This window comes from Macaca fascicularis, chromosome 10, assembly GCF_037993035.2.
Source record: "Macaca fascicularis isolate 582-1 chromosome 10, T2T-MFA8v1.1".
NCBI classification, from domain to species: Eukaryota; Metazoa; Chordata; class Mammalia; order Primates; family Cercopithecidae; genus Macaca; species Macaca fascicularis.
Genome location: NC_088384.1, coordinates 93,232,961 through 93,258,236, shown reverse-complemented (window position 1 = coordinate 93,258,236; position 25,276 = coordinate 93,232,961). Strand labels below are relative to the sequence as shown.

The following is a 25,276-nucleotide window of genomic DNA, read 5'->3' as shown; positions in this document are numbered from 1 at the left end:
GGAGGTCGAGGCTGCAGGAGAATTAATATCCTTATGAAGGGAAATTACAGGGGCCATGAGTAAGAATCAAATCTAGTTGCAGGGTTCAGAAAAGGTAATCCAGAGAATAAAGAGCAGTTTGCCACCTGGAGAGGTAAGAAGAGTGTATGAGGCAGAAGGAATGACTAAGGAAAGGATCCTTGGTAGGCGTGAGCTTGAGGAGTTTGAAAAATAGAGAGAGGGCCAGTGTGGTCAAGGCATGAGTCACTGACTTCCATGATAAGAAGGGACTTTAGAAGATATCTAACCCAGCATTCCCCCGGTGTTTGAATCTCAGTCTACTCTATCCCTGCCAAGTACAGTCATGCAGCATATAATGACATTTCAGTCAACAACTGATCATGTATAGGTCACATAAGATTAGAATGGAGCTGAAATTTTTCTTTTTATTTTATTTTATCTTATTTTGAGATGGAGTCTCGCTCTGTTGCCCAGGCTGGAGTGCAGTGGTGTGATCTCGGCTCACTGCAACCTCCACCTCCCAGGTTCAAGCAGTTCTTGTGCCTCAGCCTCCCGAGTAGCTGGGATTACAGGCAGCTGCCACCACACCTGGCTCATTTTTGTATTTTTAGTAGAGATGGGGTTTCAACATCTCTGCTAAATGTTACTTAATGTTGGCCAGGCTGGTCTCGAACTCCTGACCTCAAGTGATCTGCCCGCCTCGGCATCCCAAAGTGCTAGGATTACAGCATGAACCACCACGCCCAGCCTTATTATTATTTTTTTTTTTTTAAAGAAAGGAAGTCTCGGCTTGGCACGGTGGCTCATACCTGTAATTCCAGCACTTTGGGAGGCCGAGGCAGGCGGATCACAAGGTCAAGAGATCAAGACCATCCTGGCCAACCTGATGAAACCCCGTCTCTACTAAAAACACAAAAATTAGCTGGGTGGGGTGGCACATGCCTGTAGTCCCAGCTACTTGGGAGGCTGAGGCAGGAGAATCACTTGAACCTGGGAGGCAGAGGTTGCAGTGAGCTGAGATCATGTCACTGCACTCCAGCCTGGTGACGGAGCGAGACTCCATCTGAAAGAAAGAGAGAGAGAGAGAGAAAGAGAGAAAGAATAAAAAGAAACGAAGTCTCACTATGTTGCCTAGGCTGGTCTCCAACTCCTGAGCTCAAGCAGTGCTCCTACCCCAGCCTTCTAAAGTGCTGGGACTATGGGTGTCCACCACCATACCCAGCTGAGCTGAAAATTTTGTATTACCTAGTGACATTGTAACCATCATAACATTATGGCACAATGCATTACTCACGTTTGTGGTGATACTGGTGTAAACAAACCTACTGCACTACCAGTCATATAAAAGTATAGAACCTACAATTATGTACAGTACATATCCTTGGTAATGATAATAACTATTTACTGGTTTATTTATTTACTATACATTTTATGATTATTTTAGCATGTACTCTTTCTACTTATTAAAAAAACAGTTAACTATGAAACAGCCCCAGGCAGGCCCTTCAGGAGGTATTCCTGAAGAAGGTGTTATCATAGGAGATGACAGCTCCATGCGTGTTACTGCCCTGAATACCTTCCAGTGGGGCAGGATGTGAAGATGGAAGACAGTGGTATTGATTATCCTGATCTCGTGTAGGCCTAGGCTAGTGTGTGTGTTTTTGTCTTAGTTTTTAACAAAAACACTTTAGAATGTAAAAAAAAAAAAAAAAAAAAAAAAAAAAAAAATTAGGCCAGGCGCAGTGGCTCATGCCTGTAATCCCAGCACTTTGGTAGGCTGAGGAGGGTCCATCACCTGAGGTCAGGAATTCAAGACCAGCCTGGCCAACAGGGCAAAACCCCGTTTCTACTAAAAGTACAAAAATTAGCCTGGTGTGGTGGCGCATGCCTGTAGTCCCAGCTACTCAGGAGGCTGAGGCAAGTGAATCGCTTAAACCTGGGAGGTGGAGGTTGCAGTGAGCCAAGATTGCACCACTACACTCCAGTCTGGGTGACAGAGTGAGAGACTCTGTCTAAAAAAAAAAAAGTATACTCTATGTGATGTTCATGCAGTAATGCAGTAGCCTGACAGTGCATTTCTCAGAATGTATCCCAATTGTTAAGCCACACACAACTGTAATTCCTCTGCCTGGGTTTGCGCTTCACATGGATAAGGAAGCTCCATGCTTCCCAAAGCAACTGTCCTGTCATTGGGCACCTCTGAATATGAGCAGTCTCTACCAGGTGTACAGCCAAAGAAATACAGTTGATTATTGATTCAGCAAATAGTTATGAAGCATTTATTGTTCTAGTGATGCATCACTAAACGAGACAGACAAGATACCTTCCCTCAGGGAGCTTATTTTCTAGTTGGAGAGAGAGTATCCTCAGCCAAGGGCTCAAAGATAAATTTTCCATCTACAAATTTCCAGCAAATATGAGGTCACAATAAAACACGAGAAAAACAAGACACTATAATGATCAGCAAAACTAGACAATGATGAAGAGTTCTGATATCAGAATTATCATACGTAATACAAAGTTGGGCAATTTTTTCTGGGAACCTAAGCTTCATAGGGAGACCCCTCACCATTCCTCACCAGTGGGGGGAAATAAGGTAGCATGCTTTGGTTGTACTCACAAATCACTCAAATGCTCTGCTCTTACAAAAAACTCTTTGCTTTTGCTTTTTTTTAAAAAAAAAAAAAGACAGGGTCGGCTGGGTGTTGTGGCTCATGCCTGTAATCCCACCACTTTGGGAGGCCAAGGTGGATGGATCACCTGAGGTCAGGAGTTCGAGACCAGCCTGACCAAAATGGAGAAACCCCGTCTCTACTAAAAATACAAAATTAGCTGGGTGTGGTGGCACATGCCTGTAATCCCAGCTACTCAAGAGGCTGAGGCAGGAGAATCGCTTGAACCCAGGAGGCAGAGGTTGCAGTGAGCCAAGATCACACCATTGCACTCCAGCCTGGGCAACAAGAATGAAATTCTGTCTCAAAAAAAAAAAAAAAAACCACAGGGTCTTACTCTGTCACCCAGGCTGGAGTGCAGTGGTGTGATCTCGGCTCACTGCAAGCTCTGCCTCCTGGGTTCCAGTGATCCTCCCACCTCAGCCTCCCAGATAGCTGGGACTACAGGAGAGTGCCACCATGCCCGGCTAATTTTTTTATTTTTCTGTAGAGTCAGAGTTTCACCTTGTTGGCCAGGGTTGTCTCACACTCTTGACTTCAAGTGATCCACCTGCCTCGACCTCCTCTTTGCTTTTTCTTTTGGCTCTTTTTATATATTGTTCTATAAGAAAAGAGAAATAAATCAGCCTTCAGATGAACACATACTCCCTCCCCCAGGCATTTTTGTTCAAGTGAAAAAGAAGAGTAAGATCTTGGGATCCACTTTAAACTGGAGATCAAGCAGACCTGTAAAATCAAGAAGAAAAAAAGAAGCCAGAAAGTATTCATATTTTATATTTTCTTTTCAGATATCATACATGACAAGAAAAATCAGCAAAACTTAAAAAGAGCATTGACAAAATGTCGAGAATTCCTGGAGCTCTACAGCTCGGCCGCTAAATGCTTCTACAGCTGTCCCTTCAGAATTGCGCAGGTAATAAGAATGGCTAAAATTACAACCATAGCCAGAAGTGTTGGCAAGGGTGGGGAACAACCAGAAGTCTCCTGCATTTATTCATGGAAATGTAAAATAGTAAAAACCACTCTGGAAAAAGTTCTGGTCATTTCTTATAAAACAAAACCATACACAATTGCCCAAGGAATGTGGTCTCTAAACATTCCATAGTTTGAAGACAAGGCACTAGGATCCTGGCCCATATACCCCTTGCCCTCTTAGTTTGGGGGTTAAGGTCAACCTGCCACTGAGGCCAGTATCCCTGGATTTCACTTCATACCAGCTCTGCTCCTACTATTAATAATCGCCAGTGTCTTGCAAACGTAAATGCTGGTCCCAAAAAGGAGCTGCAAGAGAGTATGGTTGATCCAACAAGCCAGACACTTTTAAATTAATGTAGTTATGCATTATTCAATAAATACTTATACATCCACTAGGTACCAGGCATTCTAGGGGCTAGGGGAAAATAAAGAAAACCCACGGATCTTACTCATGTAGGGTGAAAAGTACCAAGTAATTTCATCTCTCTGCACATCAATTTTCTCATCTGCACGATGGAGATCTGTAAAAATTGGGACAGGTTTTACGATTTTTTTTTTTTTTTAATTTACACTGTTTACAATTCAGTCGTGGTTAAATGAGATATCGTATGGAAAATGCTTTGCTAAACCACGACTGAATTGTAAACAGTGTAAATTGTAAAAAAAAAAAATTTACGGCCGGGCGTGGTGGCTCAAGCCTGTAATCCCAACACGTTGGGAGGCTGAGACGGGTGGATCACGAGGTCAGGAGATCGAGACCATCCTGGCTAACACGGTGAAACCCTGTCTGTACTAAAAAATACAAAAAATCTAGCCGGGCGAGGTGGCGGGCGCCTGTAGTCCCAGGTACTCGGTAGGCTGAGGCAGGAGAAGGGCAGGAACCCGGGAGGCGGAGCTTGCAGTGAGCTGAGATCCGGCCACTGTACTCCAGCCTGGGTGACAGAGCGAGACTCCGTCTCAAAAAAAAAAAAATTTACTAGTAAGTGCCCAGTAAATTAAGCCTATTATAATCATGTGAAGGACTTTATCTACTACTAAATGCAAAGAAAGACAGAATGACACATTTTTTAGTATGTTGTCTCCAGACAAGGCATTTTAATTATGCCTGGGAACCTGTCATCTGTGTAACATTAGGGCCTTTGTTTTTTAAGTTCTATCCTATAAAAGTGTGACTCTTTCTGAGCTTCTTTTTCTTTTCTTGTTTTGTTTTGTTTTGTTTTGTTTTGTTTTGTTTGTGGGGAGGTGTTTCTTTGGGACGGAGTTTCACTCTTGTCGCCCAGGCTGGAGTGCAATGGCTCAATCTTGGCTCGCTGCAACCTCCGCCTCCTGGGTTCAAGCGATTCTCCTGCCTCAGCCTCTTGAGTAGCTGGGATTCACTACCACGCCCAGCTAATTTTGTATTTTTAGTAGAGACAGGGTTTCTCCATGTTTGTCAGGCTGGTCTTGAACTCTGACCTCAGGTGATCCACCTGCCTCAGCCTCCCAAAGTAGTGGGATTGCAGACGTGAGCCACTATGGCAGGCTTATTTTATTTTATTTTATTTTATTTTATTTTATTTTATTTTATTTTTGAGACGGAGTCTCGCTCTGTCACCCAGGCTGAAGTGCAGTGGCACGATCTCATCTCACTGCAACCTCTGCCTCCCAGGTTCAAGTGATTCTCCTCCCTCAGCCTCCCAAGTAGCTGGGATTACAGACATGCACCACCACACCCAACTAATTTTTGTATTTTTAGTAGAGACGGGGTTTCTTCATGTTGGCCAAGCAGCTAGTCTCGAATCGTGGGCTCAAGGGTTTCTCCCGCTTTAGGCTCCCAAAGAGCTGGGATTACAGGCATGAGCCACTGTACCTGGCCAATAAAACTTCTTTCTAAATGTCAGAGCAGCAGGCTGGGTGCAGTGGCTCACCCCTGTCATCCTAGCACTTAGGGAGGCTGAGGCGGAAGGATCACTTGAGCCCAGGATTCCAGACCATCCTGGGCAACATAGCGAGACCCATCTCTACAAATAAAAAAATTAGCTGGGTGTGATGATGCATACCTGTAGTCCTAGCTTCTCAGGAAACAAGTCGGAGGATTACTTGAGCCTGGCAGTCCAGGCTGCAGTGAGCTGTGATCACACCACTGCACTCCAGCCTCATTGTTGGAGCAGCAAAAGTCCATGCACAGATGCTAGCAGTGGACATTTGGATTGCTTCCACCTTTTTACCATAATAAACAAGACTGGCCTGGGTGCATGGCTCACGCCTATAATCCCAACACTTTGGGAGGCTGAGGCGGGTGGATCGCTTGAGCCAAGAGTTCACAGCCAGCCTGGGCAACATAGTGAGACCCCTGTCCTTACCAAAAACTAAAAATTATCAGAGTGTGGTAGCAGGTGCCTGTAGCCTCAGCTACTCAGAAGGCTGAGGCAGGAGAATCACTTGAGCCCAAGAGGTTGAGGCTACAGTGAGCCGTGATTGTGCCCCTGCCTGGGTGACAGAGTAAGATGCTATCTCCAAAAACAAAACCAAACCACAAGACTCAAATAAAACAGCCTTGTACATCTTTGTCCACTTCTCTAATTGTTAACTTAGACTCGAGTCCTTGTTCAGGGCACTTTCTATCATACTATATTTCCATATTTCTTGGAAATTCATTTTCCTACATCATTTCAGGTCTTTGAAGGTTTTCTCGATTCAAATGAGCTCTGCCAGTTTATAATGACTACATTTGATACCCTGAAAAACCTGAATCATCCCTGCATCCAGCGATCAGCAGGAGAATTACTGCTAACTTTGGCGAAAAATGCAGAATCCCGATTTGAGAAGGTAAACTTTCAGTGTCTGTTTCCTGGGTTCAAAAAGCCAGTAGGACCTCTTCATCTCTGCAGCTACTGAAGTCTCTGCTTGTCCTATTCAGCTGAGAATGACTACTCGTGGATACAGGGTCAAAGCCTTAGTCTGTTTAGTCACAAATATCCATTCTATAAACATATACCAAACAATCACTGTGTATGTAACTAGGGAGGGAGATTTTTTTTTAAATCTAAGATGTGGTCCATGACGGGGTGCGGTGACTCACATCTGTAATCCCAGCACTTTGGGAGGCTGAGGTGGGTGGATCACGAGGTCAAGAAATCAAGACCATCCTGGCCAACACGGTGAAACGCTGTCTCTACTAAAAATACAAAAATTAGCTGGGCGTGGTGGCATGTGCCTGTAGTCCCAGGTACTTGGGAGGTTGAGGCAGGAGAATCGCTTAAACCCGGGAGGTGGAGGTTGCAGTGAGCCAAGATCACACCACTGCACTCCAGCCTGGGTGACAGAGCGAGACTCCATCTCAAAAAAAAAAAAAAAAAAAAAAAAAAGATGTGGTCCATATTTTCTATAAGAGTAGAGTTTTTCTGGGGAGATATAACTAACACATATGAGAATAATTTAGATACTCATCCAGATGGGTTAAAGGTATCAAGATTTAAAAAGCTGTAAGGGGTCGGGCGCAGTGGCTCATGCCTGTAATCCCAGCACTTTGGGAGCCCAAGGCGGGTAGATGGCTTGAGCTCAAGAGTTCAAAATCAGCCTCAGCAACATAGCGAAACCCTGTCTCTACTTAAAATACAAAAATTAGCCAGGCATGATGGTGCACACCTGCTATTTGGATGGCTGAGGCAGGAGAATTGCTTGAACCCAGGAGGCGGAGGCTGCAGTGAGCTGAGATTGCACCACTGCCCCCCAGCTTGGGCGACAGAGTGAGACCCTGCCTCAAAATAAATAAATAAATAAATAAATAAAAGTAAATAAAAAGCCATAAGTGACCCTAGAAGGAGGCAGACTTAGAAATCAAAATTAAGAGAATTTATCTACATGTATCTAAAATTAAAACATCAAGAAGTAACTATATAGTTATGTTATTTAGAAATAGAGAAGGACATGCTGGAAGAGACGAAAGGGGTAAAAGAACCCTTGTCTCTGGAGAACAGACCCGAGGAAGAGGGAGGAGAGAAGCTTGAAATGCCACTGGACTTTTTAAATTGTGTTCCCATATTGTACTTGGGTACAAATAAAAAGTAATTTAAGAATGATGAGAACCGGCCGGGTGTAGTGGCTCACACTTATAATCCCAGCAGTTTGGGAGGTTGAGGCAGGCAAATTGCTTGAACCCAGAAGTTCAAGACCAGCCTGGGCAACATAGTGAGACCCCATCTCTACAAAAAAATTTTTAAAAATTAGTCAGGCATGGTGGCACACACGTGTGTTGCCAGCTACTTGGGAAGCTGAGGCAGGAGGAGTGCTTGAGCCCAGTAAGACAAGGCTGCAGGGAGCCATGATCATGCCTTTACATTCCAGCCTGGGCGACAGAAGGAGATCTTGTCTCAAAAAACAGCAACAAATAAAACAAATTTAAAAACAACAACAACAAATGATAAGCACCCTTTTTTTACCCTATTAAAATCGCAAAGATGCAAAAAGAATGACATTATACGAGCATGGTGAGATGGGCATTTGTATCAGTTGGGTGCTTTTAGCAGCAAAAAAGCCCAGCAGGTAGAAGCTTAGCCAAAGGATTTATTCTCTCACATAATAACAAGTCTGGACACAGAGTATTTTCCAAGATTAATTCAGTGTTTTAATGGTGTTATCAAAGACCCAGGAGTTTCTTCATCCTTCTACCTTGTCTATTCATGTGGTCATAAGGTAGTCGGAGCAATTTTGGACTGTCTGAGCAGAGTAGACTATGTCCAAGAAGAAGAAAGATGTTGCCTTCCTTTTTATGTCTTTATTCAGGGAAGAGAATCTTTCCCCAAAACCTCAGTAAATTTACCCTTGTGTTAGCCAGATTTTTTTTTTTTTGGAGACAGCATTTTGCTGTGTTGCTCAAGCTTGAGTGCAGTGGTGCAGTCTCGGCTCACTGCAACCTCCACCTCCCAGGTTGCTGTGATTCTTCCACCTCAGCCTCCCAAGTAGCTGGGATTACAGGTGCCTGCCATGATGCCCAGCTAATTTTTTGTATTTTTAGCAGAGATGGGGTTTCACCATGTTGGCAAGGCTGGTCTCAAACTCCTGACCTCAAGTGATCCGCCTGCCTCAGCCTCCCAAAGTACTGGGATTACCGCCATGAGACATGAGACACTGTGCCCAGCCTACTGGTGCTGATGATGGCCGTTTTATATTAAGTGGTTGAGGTGTGCCTCTCTGAGAAGGTGACATTTCCACAGAGACAGGAACCCATGCATCTGTGGGTAGGAAGACTGGTCCAAGCAGAGAAATGGACCAAAGCCCAATGGCTCCAGTTTCCCTTACCTGAGCCTGATGGACATCTCTGGGAGGAAGATAGGTAAGGACTCCACTGCCATTCTCAAGAGTCACAGTGGAAAAAAGCCCAGCTTCCTTGCAACACTTTTATTAGTTTGTCTTGTTGTAAAATCAATACATCAATTATTGAGGAAAAACTAGAAAAAATACAGAAGCAAAAAATCTAATATTCTATCACTCAAAAATACAGTATTGACAGCTTTGATTATAAATCCTTCCAAATCCTTTATATATGTATACACACATACAGATATATTTTAAGTGATCTTGATTATAAACTTTAAAAAATAATAAACAGTTTGTTTAAAAGTCACCCCCTAGGGGTTGGGTGCAGTGGCTCCTACCTGTAATTCCAGCACTTTGGGAGGCCAAGGAAGGAGGATCACTTGAGCCCAGGAGTTCGAGATCAGCCTGGGCAACGTAGAGAGACCTTGTCTCTACAAAAAATACAACAATGACCTGGGTGTGGTGGTGTGTGCCTATAGTCCCAGCTACTCGGGAGGCGGAAGTGGGAGGATCATTTGAGGCCAAGGGCTCAAGGCTGCAGTGAGCTGTGTTTGTGCCGCTGCATTCCAGGCTGGGCAACAGAGCAAGACCCTGTCTTTAAGAAAAAGTCACTCCCCTAGGACCTTTCAGAAATGGCCACAATATCCTCAATAGCCATCAGTGTCCTACAGGATTACAGTCTTAGTAATTTCTTTTTCCTCTTCAGGTGCCAGAAATTATGGGAGTTATCTGTGCCCAGTTATCCATAATCAGCCAGCCTAGAGTCCGCCAACAAATCATCAATACCGTGAGTTTATTTATATCCAGACCCAAGTATACAGATATAGTGCTCAGCTTCCTTCTGTGTCATCCAGTGCCATATAACAGGTAACAGAACCCCGTACAGCCTCTGGATTAAACTGGAGTATGTGACACAGCTCTGGGTATTGTGAAAGATGGTTGCCCTCAAAAATCTAATGATTCTATTGTAGAGAAGACACGATATACATAAAGCTGGTGATATAAATCAGAATATAATATATAATCATCAGAAAAGAATCCCACAAATCCCAAATGAAGAACATTCTGTAAGATAATTGAACTGGACTCTTCAAAAAAGTTAACATCATGGAAGTAAAACTGGTGGTGAGGGAACTGTCCTAGATAAAAAGATACTCAAAAACATACCCAAATGCACTATGTGACCTTGATTGGATCCTGGTTCAAAAACAAAAGCTATAAAAGAAAGCTTGGAGAAAATTTAAATATGGACTCTATACTAGAATATTAAATTGGTGTAATTTTCTGGGTAGGCACAGTGGCTGACACCTGCAATCCCAGCACTTTGGGAGGCAGAAGTGGGCAGATCACTTAAGGCCAGGAGTTCAGGACCAGCCTGGCCAACATGGTGAATACAAAAAATACAAAATTTACTAAAAATACAAAATTTACCCAGGCATGGTGGCAGATGGCTCTCATCCCAGCTATTTGGGAGGCTGAGGCAGGAGAATCACTTGAACCCAGGAGGAGGAGGTTGCAGTGAGCCGAGATCACACCACTGCACTCCAGCCTGGGTGACAGAGTGAGACTCTGTCTCAGACAAACAAACAAAAAAAATTAGTGTAATTTTCTTAGGTATGAAATACTGTGGTTATACAGAAGGATGTCCTTATTCTTAGGAGATAAGATACTAAAGTTATTTAGGGATAAAGTGTTATAATGTGTGCAACTCACTTGAGAATGATTTTGCCTAAAAATAAGGCAATAAATATATACATTTAAAAAGTAAATATGCATACATAAAGAAGACTGGAATCAGAGAAAGGATCAAACAGGATGGATTTTTTTGTTTATTTTTGTGGGTACATAGTAGGTATAAAGATGGTATTTTTGATGAGTGTTTTTTTTTTTTTTTTTTTTTTTTTTGAGACGGAGTCTCGCTCTGTCGCCCAGGCTGGAGTGCAGTGGCGCGATCTCGGCTCACTGCAAGCTCCGCCTCCCGGGTTCACGCCATTCTCCTGCCTCAGCCTCCTGAGTAGCTGGGACTACAGGCGCCCACAACCGCGCCCGGCTAATTTTTTGTATTTTTAGTAGAGACGGGGTTTCACCATGGTCTCGATCTCCTGACCTTGTGATCCGCCCGCCTCGGCCTCCCAAAGTGCTGGGATTACAGGCGTGAGCCACCGCGCCCGGCCAAAAAGTATTCTTTTAAGTGAATCGCTGTCACATAATATCTTGGTGTAGTGCTTATTATGTTCTCTAAACTGAACTAAATCGAATAACGGAATACTTTTACCCATCCAGAGAAAAAATTAATGCAGATTTTTTTTAAAGCTGGGCATGGTGGCACGCACCTGTAGTCCCAGCTACTCAGGAGCCTGAGGCAGGAAAATCACTTGAGCCCAGGAGTTTGGGGCCATAGTACATGATGATTGGACTTGTGAATAGCCACTGCACTCCAGCCTAGAGTAACAGTCTTACTTTTTTTTTTTTTTTAAGAGACGGTGTCTCAATCATAGCTCACTGCAGCCTTGAACTCCTGGGCTCAAGTGATCTTCCCACCTTAGCCGCCTGAGTAGCTGAGACTACAGGTGTGTACCACCACACTCAAGCTTTTTAAATTTTTTAAAATTTTTTTGAGCTTGCTTTTGTATATTTCTCTAACAAATTGTTCTTAAATGTTTGATACTTGCTACAGCTTATCTGTACTCAACTCTTACTTAAAAATAAATCTTTCAGAGGCTGAAGTGGGTGGATCACCGGAGGTCAGGAGTTCCAGACCAGCCTGGCCAACATGGTGAAACCCCATCTCTACTAAAAAAAATACAAAACTTAGGCCAGGCACAGTGGCTCACGCTTGTAATCCCAGCACTTTGGGAGGCTGAGACGGGCGGATTACGAGGTCAGGAGATCGAGACCATCCTGGCTAACAGAGTGAAACCCCGTCTCTAGTGAAAACACAAAAAAATTAGCTGGGTGCAGTGGTGGGCACCTGTAGTCCCAGCTACTAGGGAGGCTGAGACAGGAGAATGGTGTCAACCCGGGAGGCGGAGGTTGCAGTGAGTTGAGATCATGCCACTGCACTCCAGCCTGGGTGACTAAGTGAGACTCTGTCTCAAAAAAAAAAAAAAAAAAAAAAAAATTAGCCTGGTGTGGTGGTGCGCACCTGTAATCCCAGCTACTTGGGAGGCTGAGGCAGGAGAATCTCTTGAACCTGGGAGGTGGAGGTTGCAGTGAGCCGAGATCGCGCCAATGCACTCCAGCCTGGGAGACAGAGCAAGACTCTGTCTCTAAATAAATAAATAAATAAATAAATCTAAGTACAAAATATTAAATATATTTAGTTTTGTTTTTTGTTTGTTTGTTTTGAGACAGAGTCTTTCTCTGTCACCCAGGCTGCAATGTAGTGACACAGTCATAGTTTGCTGCAGCCTCAACCTTCCAGGCTCAAAGAATCTTCCCACCTCAGCCACTGGAGCAACTGGGACTACAGGCTCACACCACTAGGCCCAGCTAAATTTTTTATTTTTTGTGGTTTCTTGATGTTACCCAGACTGGTCTCAAACTTCTGGGCTCAAGTGATCCACCTGCCGCAGCCTCCCAAAGTGCTAGGGTGACAGACGTGAGCCACCGTGTGCTGCCCTATTTAATTTTTTTAAGTATACTTTTAGTGTTATTCTATTGCTTGTATTTGTTCTACCTCTGGGAGGACTTTGAGAACTGCTGTAGATCATATGCCAACTATGGAGTCTTTTAAAAATTTAACTGACTTTACTCAGGAAATGTTATTTATTTATTTATTTTTTTGAGATGGAGTCTCGCTGTGTTGCCCAGACTGGAGTGCAGTGGCGTGATCTCGGCTCACTACAAGCTCCGCCTCCTGGGTTCACGCCATTCTCCTGCCTCAGCCTCCAGAGTAACTGGGACTACAGGCGCCCACCACCACGCCCGGCTAATTTTTTATATTTTTAGTAGAGACGGGGTTTCACCGTGGTCTCGATCTCCTGACCTCGTGATCTGCCCTCCTCGACCTCCCGAAGTGCTGAGATTACAGGCATGAGCCACCGCGCCTGGCCAGGAAATGTTATTCTGATTATATTTTTATCATTTACTTGAAGTTCATTATGTCACAGGGGAGCAATGACTGGGCTGGTGGCGCTCGGGTAAAAGAATTTACCAAGACAGCTGTGGGTAGAGGAAGGCAGATTTATTAGAGAAAGTAGGAAAATAACGGTGCCAGAGAGACAACGGGCAGCCTGCAAAAGAGAAGCCAACTGCCAGGAGACAAAGGCTTGGTGGAGATTTTACAGCATAGTGTTCATGCTGTGTGTTGAAGAGGGCCTTGTGCAGTATAGATAATGCCAAGTTGCAATGAGCTAATTTGCAGGTGTCTGGCGATAGTTGGGCAGAGGAAGATGGTGAGTTAATTGTGCAGAAGGGCCGTGTCCTAGACCATGAAGAAAGGCAGACTTACAGTTTATCTGCTTTTTCTTTTTTCTTTCCCCTGCTCGCACCAGCCTGGCTTCCTTTCCCTAGTTAGGACTCCACGTGTTAGTGGATTTACATATAGATTGGGGTGATTGTTCTTAGGAGGCTACCTAAAGCATCAACTATGTGCAAAGTGCTATTAGGCCCTATAAGTAATGGACAGGACATGCACCCCGCCCTTAAGCAGCACCATCTGGTAGCCACGTAGATGCATAAGTATTCTAAAGCTAAGTAGGGAGTTCTGTGGAAGCCCCTGGGTTGGGACTTAATTAAACGAAGGGTCAGGAAATGATTTCTGAAAGCAGAGCTGCCCCCAAGCTGATGAACGCTAAAAGCCAGATGCAGATCAAAGTGGCTGGAGAGAAAAGTGGATAGTAAGAAGGGCTCAGACACCAGGGATCTTTTTGCAGTGATGGAAATGTTCTAAAATTGGATTGTCATCATGGTTGCACAACTTTGTAAATTTACTAAAAGTCAGTGAGTTGTATACTTAAGACAGTATTCACTAATTATTTTTTCATTTTCTATAGTAATAGAATCCCTGAACTTTAGCTGGGTATTTGAAATACTCTTATTTCCTAGACGTTTTGCATATAGGTGTGACCGTTTGTCTAAATTCTGGATGCAAATTGAAGTAGTACATGCAACCTATGACAAAGACTCTTAAAGGGAGAGAGTGGGCTCATCATCTTTCTTCTTCCTGCCACCTGGAAAGTGATGTGATGGCTAGAGCTGAAGCATGTTGGCCAGGATGGTCTCAATCTCCTGACCTCGTGATCCGCCCGCTTCGGCCTCCCAAAGTGCTAGGATTTCAGGTGTGAGCTACCATGCCCAGTCACTAAAGCTGCTTTTAAAAAGTGGTCAGAAGTTAGTAGCGATAGATTGGGACCAACTAAGAATTGGGATAGTGAACTTGATATTACGGGAGTTGGGAAGCCACTGAGGAACTTTAGTTAAGGGACTTACATCATCAGATGTGGATTTTTAGTGTGACTCTGGTGGAGATGGATTAGAGCCTGTTCTGCCAGACAGGAAGAAGGACAGGCATTGAAGCAGTTGCACCTTTTCAGGCAAAAGATGATGATGTCCTGATTAGGGCAGTGGCTCCAGAGATGGAGAGGAGGAGGGAGTAAAGAAGCAGGAGCATTGGCCAGACGCCGTGGCTCACACCTGTAATCCTAGCACTTTGGGTGGCCAAGGCGAGTGGATCACCTGAGGTCAGGAGTTCCAGATCATTCTGGCCAACATGGTGAACCCCGTCTCTACTAAAAGTAAAAAAATTAGCCAGGCTTGGTGGCGTGTGCCTGTAATCCCAGCTACTCTGCAGGCTGAGGCAGGAGAATTGCTTGAACCCAGGAGGCGGAGGTTGCAGTGAGCCAAGATTGCACCACTTCACTCCAGCCTGGGCAACAGAGCGAAACTCTGTTTCAAAAAAAAAAAGAAAAAGAAAAAAAGAAATAGGAGCATCTGTAGGCAGACCTTGATTGAATCAGAAAGGAATGGCAGGGAGGAAGAAGGCATTCAGGCTAACTCCCCACTCCTCAGTTTTTGACTTTGGAGGCCAAGTTAATGGTGATATCATTTACTGACACAGGAATTACACTACATTTTCACCACTGACTGTTTCTCTATGGGACTTGAAATACTTTGAGAAACTCAGTTCACTAATGCAGGACCAAAGAAGTCATAGAGTGCGTATGTAACATATGTCCCTCATACTACCCTGGTGCAGTGCTCTGCCCCAGCATTCCACCAGAAGAGACAAGAGGCTGTTTCTCTTTCTATTCTGTAAGGACGCTACAACAAGATATTTGTTCTTAAAGATGTAGGCTTCTTTGGTCTCCTAGTGCAGTGTTTGTTAAAGTATCTGACACATTGCCTCAGAATCCCCTATGAAGCTTGTTTAAAAAAAAAATGCATCTTCTGGCAAGGTATGGTGGCTCACACCTGTAATCCTAGCACTTTAGGAGGTTGAGATGGGTAGATGGCTTGAGCCCAAGAGTTCAAGACCAGCCTGAGCAATATGGTGAAACCCTGTCTCTACAGAAAGTGCAAAATTAGCGAGTTGTGGTGGCACACCCCTATAGTTCCAAATACTCAGGAGGCTGAGGTGGGAGAATTACCTGAGCCCGGGAAATTGAGACTGCAGTGAGCTATGATCATGCCACTGCACTCCAACCTGAGTGTCAGAGTAAAACCCTGTCTCAAAGAAAAAAAGCATTTTCCGAGACCCTACATCAGACCTACTATATTAGTCAGGACTCTTGGTTGGAAGTAGCAGAAACTGAGCTCACACTACCTTAAGGAATTGTATAGGCTTATATTACAGCAGAGTCCAAGGGTCTGTCGTCAGGATTGAATCCCGAGACTCAGTTTCTTTCATCAGGGCTCCATTAATCTCTCAGATGGACTTGCACTAAAGGTGGCAAAAATGGTTACCATCAGCTCAAAACTGCAGCGGAAAGGGTGTGTCATTTCCTTTTTAGCTCTGACAGATGTCCTGGGCAGGACTCTGGTTAGCCTGGCTTGGAGTCAGCTCCCACCAAACTACACGAACCAAATAGGATTATTATTAAGGATCTTGAAAAGGTAGTTTTCCAGAGGAATGATGGGCAAACAAAACCCATGTCACAACTACAGAATCAGAATCACTGGAGGTGGGAAGATTTTTTCCCATATTTTAAACAAACTCTCCAGGTGTTTCTCGCATTGAAATTCGTGAACCATTGGCTTAAAGGCTGTGCACTTTCTAAATTCAGAAGCATTTTCAGCACACTTAAAATGTGCGGCCAACCAAAAGCATTTTGTACCACTTGTCTCACAATAAACAGCTTCTCAAAGCACTTCATTTACTCCCTCAGGAATTCAGAGAAAATAACTGAGGGTAAGTAAACATGGGAATTTCTTTATGTCATCCCAGATGAATGTTCCTATTCTGCCATCTCATCATTCTGCAGCTGTGAGCTTTTTCAGCATCCTATATTGCCTTTCTGGCCTTTTCTTTAGAAGTTCTTTAGGATCTTCTTACTTTGTTTTATTCACAAATTAGAATCACTGAGGTGAGGAGTGAAATGTTGGGATAGTCTTTAAGCCTCTCAAGTTTTAGGATGATTCTCACAGTTGGAAGACCACACTTTTTTTTCTTTCTTTTTCTTTTCTTTTCTTTTTTTTCCCCCCGAGACAGAGTCTCACCCTGCCACGCAGGCTGGAGTGCAGTGGTATGATTTTGTCTCACCTCAGTCTCTGCCTCCTGGGTTCAAATGATCCTCCCACCTCAGCCTCCTGAGTAGCTGGGTCTACAGGCACATACCACCACACCTGGCTAATTTTACTTTTTTTGTAGAGACAGGGTTTCGCCATGTTTCCCAGGCTGGTGTTGAACTCCTGGGCTCAAGCAATCCTCCCATCTCAGCCTCCCAAAGTGCTGGGATTACAGGATTATAGGCCACCACATCTGGCCTGAAAGCTCACACTTTAAAAACTTACTCTAGCATACAAAGATGCCTAAGTAGATTCTGAAAATACAAGAATGGATTAAAAGCATGAGTAACTCCCAATTTTCTTCCCACTGTAATGTTCTTCCACAATGTTTACGTAACTCTCAGGTCCTACATTTGAATCAATGACAGAGAAGTTATTACATATTATTTTTCTTTAGAAGCTATCTCTTCTAAGCAAGATCGAAGCTTTATTTCAAAGATTAACTTTAGCCAAAATTTGAGGACCACAGACCAGATTGAATACATGTGTCTATAATGCCTTCTATGAACCTGGCATTGTGCAAGTCCCTGAGGAATTCCTAGAGGAAGAGCCAGAAAGAATCCTTTCCTTCAGAGGGAACAGATACACACATAAAGAACTGATGATAGCACACATAAGATTGAAGCGACCTCTAAGAAAAAGAAATTTTTTAAGTGCTATGAGAACTCTTATGAAAGACATGGTGAAGAAGCAAACAAGGATTCCTAGGAGACGTGATGCTGGAGCTGGACCTTGAAGGATTTTGATGGGCAGAGAAGAGTTTTGGAAAGGGTCTTCCAGTTTAAGAAACTGACATAAGGATCGGGTACGGTGGCTCATGCCTATAATCCCAGCACTTTGGGAGGCTGAGGCGGGTGGATCGCTTGAGCCCAGGAGTTGAAGACCAGTCTGGGCAACATGGCGAGACCCCGTCTCTACAAAAACAAATTTAAAAATTAGCCAGGTATGGTGGCACATGCTTGTGGTCCCAGCTATTCAGGTGGCTGAGGCAGGAGGATTGCTTGAGCCCAGGAGTTCAAGGCTGCAGTGAGCTGTGTATGGCACCACTGCACTCCAGCCCAGGTGACAGAGTGAGACCCTGTCTTAAAAAAAAAAATTAAAAAAAAAAAGATAGTGACATAAGCAAAGGTATAGGGTTTTCAAAGTTGAGTTTCATTAGGTAAAGGTGAATGGTCTGAATGGTCTGGATGGTTTGAGCACAGAGTGTGTGATGGGGAAGTGGTGGGGCTGAAAAGTTAAGTCAGGACCAGGTTATGAATGGCCTTGAAGTCCATGCTGAGGCAATGGGAACTCGATTCGATAAAACCTGGCGGGTTTGGGGGTGGGGGGCAAGGGGAGGGAGACCATCAGGACAAATACCTAACACGTGTGGGCTTAACACCTAGATGACGGGTTGATGGGTATAGCAAACCACCATGGCACATGGATACCTATGTAACAAACCTGCACATTCTGCACATGTATCCCTGAACTTAAAGTGGAACTTAAATTAAAACTTAAAAAATTGGCTGGGTGCAGTGGCTCAGCCTGTAATCCCAGCACTTTGGGAGGCCAGGGTGGGCAGATCACTTGAGGTCAGGAGTTTGAGACCAGCCTGGCCAACATGGCGGCACCTTAGCTCTACTAAAAATACAAAAATTAGCCGGGCTGGTGGCAGGTACCTGTAATCCCAGCTACTCGGGAGACTGAAGCAAGGGAATTGACTGAACCCAGGAAACAGAGGTTGCAGTGAGATGAGATTGTGCCACTGACTCCAGCCTGAGTGACACAGCAAGACTCCATGTCAAAATAATAAGAATAATAAAATTTTAAAAAATAAATAAGTAAATAAAAGAAAATACGGAGCAATAGGAATCCTACTCTGCTTGTTGGCAAATAATGGATACAACCACTTTTTTTGTTTGTTTGTTTGTTTTTTGGTAGGGGACAGGGTCTCACAAGAAGGAATCAAAAAAACCTGGGGAGTTACTGTTATGAAATCAAAATCAGTCTTTTGACACCCTGAAGAACTGAGTAGAGAGGAGAACTTCTTGTAGATTGCATTGGAATCAGCCTTTCTCCTGAACCCTCTTGCTCTTTGGGATTTCCAGGCACCTGGCTGAGGTGTGGAGAATGCTGGCAGTGGAGCTTCCTAACACGACCTGGATTCTGTGGAGGCTCCTGAGGAAGCTGCAGAAATGCCATAATGAGCCCGCGCAGGAGAAGATGGCATATGTGGCTGTGGCTGTAAGCCCTTGAGCTCTGCCCCTCTAATGTCAGCCCCTCCCAGGATGACTGACCCCACACCCCAGTGGAGAGTGTTCCTTTTGGTCCCTCTCAAAGCCTGCATCTGTCATCCATTTATAAGTCTACAGTGCTTCTGCCAAGGGATTGACATGGAGGGAGATGGGGAAAGTGAAGGAGTCAGAATGCTTTAATACAAACTTGTCCAACCTGCCTTTTTTTGTTTTTGTTATTCTGTTTGGTTTTGTTTTAGGCTTTTGACAGCCTGAAGCCATGGTGTTTAATTTCTGTCTCTAGTGATAAGCGGAAAAGAGGGATGAGGAAGGGGCTTTGTTGGCCCAACCAGAAACAGAAATTAAGAACCCATGACTGTCATCTGTCCCTTGGAAACATCCCTGGTTTAATATGTTTAAAACATTCCTTCCCTCATATTCTAAAAAATATGTATCATCATAGTTAAAGAACAATGCAAACTTGTGGGAAAAAAACTTCAAATATTGTAGAACTGTATAAAACAAAGTGCAGACCAGATGCAGTGGCTCACGCCTATAATCCCAACTTTGGGAGACCAAGGCAGGTAGATCACCTGAGGTCAGGAGTTCAAGACCAGCCTGGCCAATATGGTGAAACCCCATCTCTACTAAAATACAAAAATTAGCCGGGTATAGTGGTGCTCACCTGTAATCCCAGCTATTCAAGAGGCTGAGGCAGGAGAATTGCTTGAACCTGGGAGGCAGAGGTTGCAGTGAGCCAAGATTGCATGCTACCACACTCCAGCCTGGGCAACAGAGTAAGACTCCGTCTCAGAAAAAAAAAAAAAAAGACCAGGCACAGTGACTCTCACCTGTAATTCCAGCACTTTGGGAGGCCAAGGCGGGCCGATCACTTGAGGTCAGGAGTTTGAGACCAACCTGACCCCAACATGATGCAACCCCATCTCTACTTAAAATACAAAAATTAGCCAGGCATGGTGGCGGCCACCTGTAATCCCAGCTACTCAGGAGATTAAGGCAGGAGAATTACTTGAGCCCGGGAGGCAGAGGTTGCAGTGCGCCGAGATCATGCCACTGTACTCCAGCCTGGGTGACAGAGCGAGACTCTGTCTCAAAAAAAAAAAAAGAAAGAAAGAAAGTGCAGATCTCCCTGAGCAGAGGTTGGCCAGCTTTCTGTAAAAGACCAGATGGTAAGTATTTTAAGCTTTGTAGGCCCCATATAGTCTCTGTCACATATTCTTTGGATTTTTTTTAAACAATCCTTTTTTTAAAAAGTGTAAAAACCTTTCTTAGCTCATATCTGTAACAATCTCCCTAAAAATGAACTTTCCAGAAGTCTTTATACATATATAAACTTTTCGTGTATCTATTTGGTATACATTTTTTCCTTTTAAATACTTTATTTTTTAGAGCAGTTTTAAGTTCACAGAAAAACTGAGCAGACAGTACGGCGTTCCCATAAACCTTCTGCCTCCACACACACACAGCCTGCTCCACTATCAACATTTACTTTTTACTTTATTTTCTCCCCGACCAGTTTATGGTTCAGCTTTCTGTGCTCTCAATTATTGTTATTTTTCTTTTCGAGACAGGGTCTCACTCTGTTGCCCAGGCTGGACTGCAGTGGCATGATCTCAGCTCACTGCGACCTGTTCCTCCTGGGTTCAAGCGATCCTCCCACATCAGCCTCCCTGAGTAGCTGGGAATACAAGAGAGTGTCACCATGCCTGGTTAATTTTTGTATTTTTTGGTAGAGACGGGGATTCCCCATGTTGCCCTATCTGGTCTCGAACTCCTGGGCTCAAACAATCCTCCTGCCTCAGCCTCCCAAAATGCTGAGATTACAGACGTGAGCCACCACACCCAGCCTTGTATATGTTTTTAATTGGCCATTTATATTTCTTTTATGACTTGTTTGTTCATTTCCTGTACACCAGTCCTTCTCAGATTTAATATGCACACAAACCGCAATCACTTGGGGATATTATTAAAATGCAGGTTCTGATGTGGAAGGTCTGGGATGGGGCTTGAGATTCTCCCTGTTTAACCAGCTCCCAGGTGATGACAGTGCTACTGGTATGTGGCCTACCCTTTGACCAATAAGCCTTCACTTTTTTTTACTGCTATGTAAGAGCATTTTATATAGTAAGAATAATATATTGATACAAATACTTCTCCAGGTTGTTGTCATCTAACTCTTTTTCTTTTTTTTGAGACGGGGTCTCACTCTGTCACCCAAACTGGAGTGCAATGGCACAATCTTGGCTCACTGCAACCTCCACCTCTCAGGTTTAAGCGATTCTCCTGCCTCTGCCTCCTGAGTAGCTGGGATTACAGGCATGAGCCACCACACCTGGCTAATTGTTCTGTATTTTTAGTAGAGATGGGGTTTCACTATGTTGACCAAGCTGGTCTCAAACTCCTGACCTAAGGTGATCCACCCACCTTGGCCTCCCACAGTGCTGGGATTACAGGCATGAGCTACTGCACCTGGCCTGTTGTCATCTAACTTTATGGTAAATGTTGCCCTGGCTTTATATTTGTATGTAGTCAAATATATTAATAGTTTCCTTCATGACTTCATGACTTCTGTATTTCAAAATGGCAGGTGCTTAGTTCCGCTCTGTCTTTTCCACCACAGGCAACAGATGCCCTTTATGAGGTGTTTTTGGGAAACAGGCTTCGAGCAGCTACATTCCGACTCTTTCCTCAGCTTCTCATGACACTGCTCATCCAGATTCATCATAGCATCGGCCTCACCATGTCTGATGTCGACATCCCAAGTGGCCTGTACACAGAACAGGAAGTGTCTTCAGAGGTCACCCCTTTGTGGTACTGCCCATCATTATTTCATTGACATTAAGTAACACGTACTAAGGACTGGGCACTGTGGTAAACACAGGGATAGCCAAGATGTACTTCCAACTGGAGGGGAGCTTACAACCTTCAATCCTCATGAGCCATCAAGATGAAATGCCCAGGAATCATTCTGAGCTTTCATTGGTTATCTTTGGTTTTATTGGTAACAAGGTAAATTTGGCTATCTGGGTTATATCTGGGTTAGCCAAATGTGGTATTTTGTTAACCCTTTCCTAACAAATCAAGTAGAGATGGAAACAAAACAGCCTAAACCTACCTCCAAAACTGATGCACCATGCAGTGATTTTTTTTTTTTTTTTGGAGATGGAGTCTTGCTCAGTTGCCCAGGCTGGAGCGCAGTGGCACGACCTCAGCTCACTGCAAGCTCCGCCTCCCGGGTTCACACCATTCTCCTGCCTCAGCCTCCTGAGTCGCTGGGAGTACAGGTGCCCGCCACCACGCCCAGCTAATTTTTGTATTTTTAGTAGAGACAGGGTTTCACCTTGTTAGCCAGGATGGTCTCAATCTCCTGACCTCATGATCCACCCATCTTGGCCTCCGAAAGTGCTGGGATTACAGGCGTGAGCCACCGCGCCCAGCCGGAGAGAGATTTTTAAGTTCCATTAGAGTCTCAGTAGAAATTTCTTAGTGGTGTTGGTCGGGTGTGGTGGCTCATGCCTGTAATCCCAGCACTTTGGGAGGCTGAGGCAGGTGGATCACCTGAGGTCAGGAGTTTGAGACCAGCCTGGCCAACATGGTGAAACCCCGTCTCTACTAAAAATACAAAAATTAGCGGGGTGTACTGGCACATGCCTGTAATCCCAGCTACTCAGGAGGCTGAGGCAGGAGAATCACTTGAACCTGGGAGACAGAGACTACGGTGAGCCGAGATGACACCATTGTACTCCAGCCTGGGCAACAGAGCGAGATTCTGTCTAAAAAAATAATAATAATAATAAAGAAGTTTTTTAGTGTTGCTATGGTACATGGATTTCTTTCAGAGAAAGTACTATAATGTGACATATTTAAGAACACCTAAGTCAGTAGACCTGAGTTCTAGTGCAGTTCTCATTCATCCATTCAACTAGTTCTATACCCTGAGCAAATCTATTGTTCTGTGCCTCCGTTTCCTTATCTATAAATGAAAAGGTCAGGCAAGGTGATCTTGAAGGACCCTTCCAGCTTTATTTATTATTTTGTTTTATTTTTTGAGACAGGGTCTCTGTCTGTCACCCAGGCTGGAGTGCAGTGGCATGATCATGGCTCACTGCAGCCTCAACATCCTGGGTTCACGTGATCCTCCCACCTCAGCCTCCTGCGTAGCTGAACCACAGTTGCCTGCCACCATGCCCAGCTAATTATTTTTATTTTTTGTAGAGAAGGGGTCTCACTGTGTTGCTCAGGCTCCTTCCAGCTTTAAGATTCTCTGATGCTAGGTATGGGATAACAGTTCAGTAAGTAGCTTTTAAAGACAGTGGAGGGCCAGGCACAATGGCTCATTCCTGTAATCCCAGCACTTTGGGAGGCCAAGGCAGGAGGATCATTTGAAGCTAGGAGTTTAAGAACAGCCTAGGCAACAGGGCAAGACCCTGTCTCTACAAAAAATTTTTAGGCTGGGTGCAGTGGCCCACATGTGTAATTCCAACACTTTGGGAGTCTGAGGCAGGAGGACTACTTGAGCTCAGGAGTTCAGGACCAGCCTGGGCAACATGGTGAAACCCTGTCTCTACAAAAATTAGCCAAGCATGTTGGCACACACTTGTGGTCCCAACTACTCGGGAGGCTGAGGTGGGAAGATTGCTTGAGCCTAGGAGATTGAGACTGCAGTGAGCAGAAATCACGCCACTGCACTCCAACCTGGGCGACAGAACCAGACCCTGTCTCAAAACAATTTTTTTTCTTAAATTATCGGAGCCAGATGGCACGTGCCTGTAATTACAGCTACTCTGGATGCTGAGGCAGGAGGATCACTTGAGCCCAGGAGCTCAAGGCTACAGTGAGCCACGATGGCACCCTTGCCCTCCAGTTTGGGTGACAGAACAAGACCCTGTCTCAATAAATAAATAAATAATAAAAACAGTGGAGATAAATTGTGTGGGGTAAATTGTATCTCAGTAAAACTTAAAAAAAAAAAAAGCAGTGTGTGTCTGTTTAGCATCCCAGATCATTTCTTTTATCATAGATTTCCTTCTAAACTCCTGGGGAAATGAGACCTAGTTAGATTTCTTTATGCTGAGATCTTGTGTAAAGGGCCTTACAAGTTATTAGAGCATTAAGACTCTTTTGGTCTCACTACTGCACTTGACTAGTCTTGAAAGTAGGCCGGGCATGGTGGCTCATGCCTGTAATTCCAACACTTTGGGAGGCCGAGATGGGCATATCATCTGAGGTCAGGAGTTTGAGACCAGCCTGACCAACATGGTGAAACCCCTTCTCTACTAAAAATACAAAAATTAGCTGGGTGTGGTGGCGCGTGCCTGTAATCCCAGCTACTCAGGACGCTGAGGCAGGAGAATTGCTTGAACCAGGGAGGCGGAGGTTGCAGCAAGCCACGATCTCACCACTGCACTCCTGCCTGGGCAACAGAGCAAGCCTCCGTCTCAAAACAAAAAAAGAAGAAGAAGAAGAAGAAAGTAAAAGAAAAAAGAGAAGAGTCTTTTGGGCAGTCTGGGAAGGAGAGAATTATAGTCCAGCAGTTGTCAATGCATGGCCCTCCTCTGTGAGAATGGGGTGATTGTGTGCTGGGCAGTTGGAGGGACCTACTCAAATCACCCACACTGTTTTTGTTTGATTTAGCTTTGCCATGCAGGCTACAAAGACTCTCCTCCTCAGAACATGCTGCTTGCAGGAATTCAACATCATGGAAAAGAATAAAGGATGGGCTCTCCTGGGAGGAAAAGATTGCCATCTTCAGGGAGTATTTCTCCTTGCCAAGTGAGGCTTCCTTGTCATGCATACACCCACCTGTTCTAAATCAGCATTGTTTTGGGTATTTATTTCCCTTCTAGTTATCACAGCAACTAAGGTTGAATAACCTCCTTATAAGAGGGTGGGCAAATATCCATAATGCTAGGCAAATTTTTCAGAGGTCCTGGCCCTACCATATACTGTCCTGTAGCTGGGCAAGAACTTCCAGAGGGTCCCCAGCCCTGAGACAATGCCCTCTGGATGGGAGCATATCTGAGAGTCATTCTGTTGGTGTTGTGTTTTGCAGCGCATTGCTGGAAAGAAATCGGCTCCTTGCACAGAAGGTCATGTACTTATTAGTGCCTTTTCTTAACCGAGGGAATGATAAACATAAACTCACATCTGCAGGGTTTTTTGTGGAGGTAAGACTTATTCTTTAGAAGCTGGATTCAGGAAGCTTACGAAGCAGCAATCCCTGCCTTCCTAGGCTACTTCGAGTTAGTGGCATGTTGGGATCTGTTTCAAGAGTAAGATAGAAATAATTTTCAGATTCAAGGCTGGGCGCGGTGGCTCATGCCTGTAATCCCAGCATTTTGGGAGGCTGAAGCAGGCAGATCACCT

At 44.4% G+C, this 25,276-nt stretch overlaps 1 protein-coding gene across 9 annotated transcripts in view; it reads left to right on the top strand.

Annotated features, from left to right (window-relative positions):
* The window catches only part of MROH8 (maestro heat like repeat family member 8), a 77,391-nt gene that overhangs the window by 32,920 nt on the left and 19,195 nt on the right, over window positions 1-25,276 (top strand). For 7 of the 9 annotated variants that reach the window (XR_012419338.1, XR_012419337.1, XR_012419339.1 and 4 more), the window contains 7 exons: window positions 3,461-3,585; window positions 6,303-6,455; window positions 9,652-9,812; window positions 18,764-18,899; window positions 21,531-21,721; window positions 24,545-24,682; window positions 24,963-25,077. Coding sequence is in view for 6 of the 9 variants with exons in the window: in XM_005568951.5 (XP_005569008.2) it covers window positions 3,461-3,585; window positions 6,303-6,455; window positions 9,652-9,812; window positions 18,764-18,899; window positions 21,531-21,721; window positions 24,545-24,682; window positions 24,963-25,077 (1,019 nt within the window). In the remaining 3 variants the exon portion in view is untranslated. Of the gene's footprint in view, window positions 1-3,460; window positions 3,586-6,302; window positions 6,456-9,651; window positions 9,813-18,763; window positions 18,912-21,530; window positions 21,722-24,544; window positions 24,683-24,962; window positions 25,078-25,276 lie in introns of those variants that run through there. The other 2 variants (XM_065523126.2, XM_045362953.3) reach the window with 2 other exon arrangements.